Here is a 9,174-nt window from a genome sequence, read left to right on the forward strand (position 1 = left end):
AATAAGCATGGGGAGGGGGTATTAAAAGTACCCGGATCGGGTTCGGGTCGAAACGGTAACCTGGTCTGGATCTGAGTCAGGTTTAGACCCGACCCGGGTCCAATTATATATATATATATCCGAGTCCCCGTGTCCAAAATTTTTGAAATTGCGCCGCACCCGCACCGACACCCATGTGACATACAGTGTGATACATGCAGGTTGTTGCACTTGCTTGTGTGGGTAGGGAGGGGGCAGAGGTCATGAAATGGTTGTTGCAATGTGTAAACGCTAACTTGCCATATTTGTATGCCTTCTCAAAGAGCCCTTTGAGAAAACAGACAGGCTTTACATCTGAATGAATTAAGCAATGGCTTAATAAAATACAATCTTTTCATATCATAGATGTTTAAGTTCACCATGAAATGAGAACACTATGGATATGTTGTGCAGCAGTCATACCAACTCAGCACACATACACGCTATGACATTGTATGCAGTACAGCCCTTGACAAGGAAAATCACTGGCTTGGGAATTGTTAGTACGTGCTCTCAACATATATTCAAATGTTTTGGTCTTTTACCCCGTTGCTAAGAATAAAACAAATCTAATCATAAATTTAAGCTTTTAAATTTTTAATAATTGAGATGTAGGGTTATTGTTTGCCTTAGGCAAAGAATTCCTATGCAGAGTGCCAGAAACCTGTTCGATCCTAACAAAGTACCATAATGACAAGGTAGTAGAAAATGCGCACTGATAATCCAGCTTTGTGTTGATTTTTAAGTAACTGTCCTACTGCATATGATTATAAATAAACCAATACTTCGAAAGAGGTATCAAAATTTTTCAGGTCTGAAGGGTTCATATGGAAAGGGAAAAACTCCAAACAATTTGAGAAAAAATCAAGCTTGTTCTCCATTCAACTGATCTTCATTGAGGCTGTGATCAAATATTTTTATACTGTTTTGTAATATTCCAAGTGGATTTCATAAATTATTCAACCGATAACTACTGAATCATTAGACAATCATTTTAGAACTTGCACCATTTCGAGTGCACCAGTACAACAGCTAAATGCCACTAACCTGCATCCAAAAGTACATCAAACAGTCTGCTCTTGTTATAATACACAAGCAGTACCTTACAGTCGGACAACAAATTTTTTTAAATGTGGCAGAGGGCAATGGCATATTTTTTTATGCTCTTAAATGACTCACATATAGGATTTAAAACTGATGTCAAGGAGAATGGAGGTAGAAAATAAGGTGCTTTTACCAGATCAGTTGACAAATTAGCCAAGAGCTTAACACAATGGAAATGATCTTGATCACCAGACATCTCTTTTATACTTCTTATCAGTTATAGAAACACCATATAGAAAAAGGCAAGGTCTCAATCATGATGAGGCATGTGCCATGATGATGACACCAACTTAGCTACCTTGGTCATCAGCGAAATTGTTAAGCCAGTAACCTCTCGTATTCCAACAAGTAATGCTGGAGAACTTCATGTCGAGATCATTTCATCCATTGACTAGCATGTCTTCAGCTAGCACAAAGTACATTAAGTTCTTGGTTTCTGTTAAGGGGAATATTTGATAGGCTCCAACAAAATATCAAATATAATTTGCTTATCCATACAAAGAACCAGACTACTGGGTAGCGCATATTGCTGAACAGTTATCACCAAATGTGACATTTTAGCAATTAAGCAGCAACTAAAACTTCAATTTGCCACTTACGTAAAGATACTAGCTGTTATAGTTAAACAAACCATGGCATCATCATTCAAGCAACTTTCACTGTTTGTAAGATAGTTTTCATGATAAAAGGTCTGAATCTACACCAGCAGCACATTTGTGGCAGCTTCTCAGTCCAACTAGGGAAACACAAAGGTTATATCTTTATCTGCATGTGCACCTCAGCCACAGCTTATTTATGTCATGCAGGTCATCCTTCCTTCAGGGAAAAAAATCATTCTGTTCACAAAGCAGTTGCTTAAAGCAATCTTTTATAATGCGGTGAATATCAACCTTTTTACTATTGCAATCCAGTTATATTTGTCTAATGTTATTACACAATGTCTGGTAGATGCACAATATAGGGATACTTCGGGTTTCGGATCCCAAAATACATTGAGGAGTCAGATCGGTTTGGATCCGGGACAGCAAAAATTTGCAAAAGTCCCTTCCTGAATCCGACCCATTTGCAACCCTACCCCTACCAGGGGTATTTTGATCATTATTAATTTATCCATGATGTGTATAATTGAGCTTATATCAACTGATACTTTGATGCAAAACAAAATTCTTCCACTCATATTCTAATGCTCTAATAAGAACACTCTCTTCTAGACAATACAAGGTGTTACAGTTTTCATGTGCCATTCAGATCTTTCAGCAAAGTCGACCTGTTCGACAGCATGAGTTTTTTTCTTCTTTTTTGGCTAGAGAACTAAGATTCAATCTTGAAGTTCCGCAATGCATCTGTTTTGATTTCAGAAGTTATTTTTACATTGAAATAAGTGCACTGAATACACGGTCTTCATCAAGTTGCCTAACAAATATCCAGTAACTCTTCAAGCAAATGAAATGTTTTTATTCTATGCCACATGGGTGCGGGTACGGAGCAATTTCAAAAATTTTGGACACAGGGACACTGCTATATATATGTATATATATATATATATTTAAAAATATATATATAACAATAATAAGACTCAGTCAAAGTTGTGCCCATTAGGGGATACAGCTATATATATATATATATATATATATATATATATATATATTTAAAAAACTATATAAAAACCCATTTTTTTTAGTTTTTATATGTCTTTTGCCCTAAAAAATGGACAAAAATAGACTCGGTCAAAGTTGACCGAGTCCAAAATGTGGATGGACTCGGCCCGGTGCGTTGACCGAGTCCGACACTTGGTTGACCGTGTCCACCCGTGTCCAAAGCCGCACCAGTGTTGGGTACGGGCGACACGCGTGCGTCGACCTTGTAGCTGAGTCCGTGTGACTTAGTTTCTATCACAAACTTGACATTCACACAACTGACGTCAGCAAAGAAATGTGAAACTTCTTAATGTTAACAAAAAGCTTTTTGCGTTTCACTTGAATATTAGTAAGTCATTCTTGTGTTACTGTAGTCTATTCTTTTTTGTTAATTTAGAAAATAATGTTCACCAATCCTGCATCATTTCCCTGTTTTTCTTTCCTGAGTTTTGTGTAGGGTTAATTTCAATATTTTCAGGCCTATTTTGCACCTTCTTTCTTCCCATAATCAATTGTTAAACTGCCATCTTGTTATTTTTACACTGGTACTCCATACTTATCAATCAAGTTAGCAGATTTCTGTTTTGAGTATTTCTGCAGGCATGTTATACTTTCTGCATTTTCCATCTGCTGGGAAGCACTCCTGAGGAACAGTGGGGTCTGAACCTCTTGTTAGGGAACGACCCTTCGACCTACCGATGGATCAAAGAGAAAAACAACTACACATGAAAACAAGGTTTTTACATGGTTCGGCTAGAATTGCCTACGTCCATGACCGCACGAGCCTTCTTCTTTATTGATTGGGATACACAATACAAAGGAGGATGCCTCCTTAAATAAGAGCCTACTAATGTTGTTGGATACAACAAGGAGTGTCTAAGGTAAAATTACAGAACTACCCTCCAAACAATTTGCCTCAGAGAAAATTGTGGATTTATATCCAGGTAGGAAACATGCTCCACACTCCTCTAACAACTCTTCCTCATGTTCTCATTCAACATCTTATTTTTCTACAGTTTTCCATACTTCTTTGGTTAATGCGATTGGAATTCTTTTCATTCTGCTACTTTGATCCTTCCTTTGCGATCACCAAAATTTCAAGTCCAGAGACTCCTCATGCATATGACAATAGCAAATTGGCCAAGCCCTCAACCTTTTTGCTTCAGTTTCATTTCAATTGTGAAGTGTGGCTACAAAGACGCACATCCAGAAAAAGTTGCAACGCAGTACCAAGAGCCACACTCTAAATTCACTTCAACCAGTTCACACAAACATTTCTCCAATCAAAAGTCTATAATCATTACCAAAAAAATATTAACAATCCAGCCCAAACTCCTACCATAAAGTTAAAAGGATCATAAACTAAAAATATTTCAGTAGATTAACTACCACTAGTCCAAAAAACTCCACATCCTCATTTCAAATCGTGCAGAACAGCAGAAGTCTATTGCATATCGAGGGAATACATCTAATATGCCTATTTGAACTGCCTGTCTTCCAAGTATCAATTTAATCTTTTATTCCAAAGATAACCAACCTGTATACTTGCAAACTCTTCCTAATGTAGCATATTATACACATTTCTGATCATAATAAGCCCATGGAAGCAGATTCTCTATGTGAGCACATGCAACTTGTGCTCAACTAAGAAGCATAAGAACGCGTTATACATCTATCGATTAGAAAACAGTGAAAAGTACCAAGATAGCATTTCATCAATACAAAGAAAACGACCAAGCGATCGAACAAGAGAGCAAAGTTATACCACCATCATCATCCCATCGCGTACTTGAGCGAGTCCCCTGCGCCCTGGAAGAAGCAGTAGGACAGGAAGAAATCGGCCACGAAGATGCTCACGAGCGAGACGACGACGGCGGAGGTGGTCGATTCCCCGACGCCCTTTGCGCCGCCGAGGGTGGTGACCCCCCAAGCGCAGCTCACAATGGCGATGATCCCGCCGAAGACGTGCGACTTGATCATGGCGCTGATGATGTCCCACGGACGGAGCGCCCTCCGGGCGGAATCGAGGATGATGTTGATGCTCACGCCATAGACGCTGTCAGCGAGGGCGGCGCTGGCCGCCATCCCGACGGTGAAGCAGATGAGGGTGAGGAAGGGGAGGGCGACGCAGCAGGCGAACACCCTGGGCGTGACGAGGTAGTCGACGGGGTTGGATCCGAGGACGCGGAGGGTGTCGGTCTGCTCGGAGACCTGCATCGTGCCGAGCTCGGCGGCAAAGGCGCTGCCGATGCGGCCGGCAACGACGATGGAGGTGATGACGGGGCTGAGCTCGCGGGAGAAGGCGAGGGCGAGGACGCCGCCGATGGAGCGGTTCAGCCCCAGACGGGTGAACTCCCTTACGAACTGTATGGTGAAGGCCATGCCGACGAAGGTGGAGGTGAGGACGCAGACGCCGACGGACCTCGGACCGACCCGCTCGAGCTGCTGCAGGCAGTTCTTCCAGTGGATCCGGCCGCGGAGACTCCGGAAAATCACCTGGCCGGCGAGGATGAGGACGGTGAGCCCCCGCCAGAGGTACCTCGGCGGAGCCCAGTTCGCGAAGAGCTCAACGGACCTCTCCGGCGCGTTGTTCCTGTCCTGTGATGCGCAGATGGAGGGAGGACCGTCTTCGGACGCCGAGCCGGCGGCTGCGGCTGCGGCAGCGGTGGTGGTGTTTCTGGTTCTGGGTTGGAGCGTGAGGGTTGCGGGTTCGATTCTGCCGGAGTTTGGGTCGGCGGGGAATCGGAGTCTCGTGGGGGAGTGTTGGGGTTTCCGGTGGGAGTGAGGAAAAGTGGTCCAAAGGGTGGCGGTGGGGGCGGGGGCGGAGAAGAGGAGGGTGGTGGCTCCCATGGTCGGTGGTGGTGGTTAGAGGCCGATCATCTCCGGCGCCGGAAAATGGGCGACGTTTAGCCTCTCCTTTTATGGAAGCGTCGATGAGCGCAACGAGTAGCTTTGCTGCGACACAGCCTTGCTCAAACTGGGAAAATTTGGGTTTTGTGGGTCAAAATGGATCGAGTCGAAACTCAGTGGATATGGGTCTCGCTTGGCTTTCTCATAACTTTAGGCTTTAGGGAGTGTTTGTTTGCCTGTCCAATGTCCAAGCTTGGACAAAACACAGTGTCCTTATCCAGCTTAGGGGGCGTTTGAAGTAGGACCAGGGGACGGAACGTGTTACTTGTGTTCAACTCACAAAGAGCTTGTTCGAACTCATGAAATAGTAGGTATGGCACACAGAACATGAACAAAAAGTACAGGTTAACTTGTATAAGCTCGTTAGCTAGTAATAAATATGTTTTAGATGTACTTTATATCATAAAATTGTAGATTGTTGAAGCATTTGGCTTGAAAGCAGTAAATCTAGAGTTCAAATACTATTGTTTACAACTTGAAAACTACAAATGAGTTGAATTTGACTTGATTCCAAACATATATCTTATGCTGCCCCTTTTTCAAGTTCGACAACAAATGCATTAAAATGGAGATCACCCTGCCAACCTATTCGTTTGATCATTGTTAGGATCCTCCAAAAATCATAGTTTTGCCTGTTTTATGTTAGATCTGAACTATTAAATGTGTTTTATCATTGCTTATTTATTAAGAAACAACCTTTGTTTCAACTTGATTTTATGTAAAAATGTGAATATTTTATCATTTAAATTTTAATACAATATCAACCATTGATTTTTTCACCTCTTTAAAACACACATCTGAGCATAAAGGTGTTTAATCAAAAACATGTTTTGTATCGAGTAAACAATATAAAAAACACATATTACAGTTCAAATCTAACATAAAGCACTTAAAACTATGATTTTTTAAGAAGGGTCATAACGGTTACTTGATGGAAAAAAAACGGCAGCATAATCCCCATAATGCTAATTAGTATTTGATGAAATAATCCTCTTAGTCAAATTTGAAACCGATTCACAACACACAATTGCATCTTATTTCCAACATCATATTCATAAATAAGTTATCATATTTAGGTCATAGGTCAGAGAAATCTGGATCTGATGATCATCCCATAAGAAGATGGACGGAGGAATAAGCAGCAAGGATTTAAGGAGTTATGATGTTTTTTTTAAAGGCAAGATGGGGTTAGGCAGACTCCTACCAGTTATACAACTATACCATTGGGTTTTGAACCTGCAACGTCCCAACACATGGTAACATGCACTAGCTGCTCCTACCAGACAAGGGGAGACTGTTGGTTGAGTTATGATGTTGGAAGGATGAAAAAGCAGCAAGGATTTAAGCAGTTTGGATCCAGTTATGATGTTGGTATTAAGAAATCATGACTCTTTTGATCTCTCTATCTGTCTCTCTCTCTTTATATATATATAAAAGATGATGCTGATCGATCTTCTCTCTCTTTCATTTTTCTCACATTTTTTCACTATGTTTTCTCTCATGCTATACAATTGAAAAAGTCATCGTAACAAAACTTCTCATAGGCGAAATTTTCTTTTTCTATAAGATTTTAATTTCTTGCTCCCAAACGTGCCTAGAAAAACTTTCACTTAGACCTTAATTGAGTCTAATTATCTCAAATGGATTTTACCTGGATTCATCTTTTATTATAATAATTGGTATTTAGTTGGAGTGATTTTACACACAACTTCAACTTCGATTCCAAATCCAACTAAAAGAATTCGATTAATTAGATTTAATATTTGTCTATACACGAACCGACTCTATCCCATTTACATCTATAGTTGCTTTTTTTGCTTGATTACGATCAGTTGTATTGATTACATTAATATCAATATCTTCATCGGTATCAATATTAGTATAAATTATCACAGATTTGGCTTTTCTTAAATGAACCATGTGATGGTTTGTGGTTTGTTCCTCGTCATCTTCTTCAAAACCAAACCAGCAATGCTAGGTTGCTCCTGGAGTACCTACTCCCACGTACAAGAAATCATGGTTGTAGGTTGTATCTTCTCCATTAAACCTTATGGATGTACTCAACATAGTTTATTTGATAGGAATCATGCTTTGGATCATGTTTTTTGGACATAAAAATAGAATTTAAAGTCATGAAGTTTTGATATATTGTGAGCCATTGATTTTTAAAGGTCTTAAAAAACATATATGTATGCTATAATCACATGATCCAACACTTGTTTTCTACTAAATAATGCTTATAGATCATATCTATAGGGTCTGGTCAACAAAAAAAGTTCAAGAAATTTGAAAATCTAAAGCTTCAATTAGGTGGGAGTAGGTACTCCGGGAGCACCTTATCATTATCATTTCTTAATTTATTTAATTTTAATTATTGATTACTAATTTTTTTATTATCCAGGCCCCCTCTAACCACATCATATAGAAATTATGCTAGTTTTTCTGAATTAACTTATTTTTCTTCTCCCCCCAAAGCAAATTGTTTGAAATGAGTTCTTGATTCCTCAACTTCTTCAGTTCGTTATGTATATTCAATCACAAAAACTGATAAATCGTATTTTTAAAAGTCATATAAGCCTCAGTTAATTCCATGAGCATATGTAGCAGATTTGTAATCCTTTGCCTACATTTTGCCCAATATCCATGTCAACCGATTATTATTCAAATCAACCTCATCATTTCTTTTGCTAATTTAAAAAACACCTCCTAATTTTGTACAACTAGCAATATGGATGTAAACGGGTCGGACTTGGGTTGCATCTTGGCATTACCGAGTGACTTAATTGGGTATACCCTAGTCAGGTTCGGTTTTGGATGAATTAGATAAAACTGAATCCCGGTCCGACTAGCTAAAAACATGATGGTTACACTTAATTGGGTTTGCTTTTAGTCTCATTCGGGTTGTGTTTGAATGCAAAACTTGAAACTGAACTTGAATCCTATTATTAATTAGATCCAATCTGGCTACCAAACCCGATTAATTGGATTCAGACTCTGGTAGGATGTAGGGTTACATTGGATCCATTGACATCCCTAACTAGCAACAAAATGATTTATATGGATGTTGTGCTTGTGCTCATGTTATTCACCTATGAGAATGTGAAAAAAGACACAAATGACTAAACTTCTATACTTGTCAAGTTTTGGAAACTTAGGTGTTAGAGAACAAAATTTCAAATGATAATCACGATCTAGCAAAAAAATCTCACAGGAATAAACATGATAAGTAATGGATCATTATATCTATCATGTACAAACAAATGCTTAAGTAAATTATATTTGAGTTTTTTGGATAATGGAAAAATCAGCTCACTCATTCGCAAACTCATTAGCATAAAAAACCTGAGGTCCCTTTCGCCCACTAGGAGGTACACCCAGCTTTGGCCTCACAGCAAGGGACATACATCTGTGGGTTTCAAACTAGTGATATTCCTTCAACTGGGTTACGTTCACGAGTTGCTCCTACCATATGAGTAGAGCTCTTGTGGGCAAATTATAGTCTAAT

The 9,174-nt window shown here is 39.6% G+C and overlaps 1 protein-coding gene across 3 annotated transcripts; it reads right to left on the minus strand.

Moving 5' to 3' along the window:
- Positions 1-1,648: 1,648 nt before the first annotated feature.
- On the minus strand, positions 1,649-5,727 carry ABCI14 (trigalactosyldiacylglycerol 1). Of its 3 annotated transcripts, none has more exons than XM_090009097.1 (2): positions 4,525-5,727; positions 1,649-1,934 (listed from the first exon to the last, which is right to left on the minus strand). In XM_090009097.1, exon 1 carries the CDS (start codon positions 5,607-5,609, stop codon positions 4,533-4,535), a length of 1,077 nt encoding a protein of 358 aa, XP_089865223.1. In that variant the 5' UTR covers positions 5,610-5,727; the 3' UTR covers positions 1,649-1,934; positions 4,525-4,532. The 3 variants fall into 3 exon arrangements, with proteins under 3 accessions (XP_089865223.1, XP_089865222.1, XP_089865224.1); XM_090009096.1 differs by having other exon boundaries at positions 1,649-1,938; XM_090009098.1 differs by having other exon boundaries at positions 1,649-1,958.
- Positions 5,728-9,174: the final 3,447 nt, after the last annotated feature.

The sequence above is a fragment of the Nuphar pumila genome, chromosome 6, assembly GCF_984573655.1.
Source record: "Nuphar pumila chromosome 6, dmNupPumi1.hap1.1, whole genome shotgun sequence".
NCBI lineage: Eukaryota > Viridiplantae > Streptophyta > Magnoliopsida > Nymphaeales > Nymphaeaceae > Nuphar > Nuphar pumila.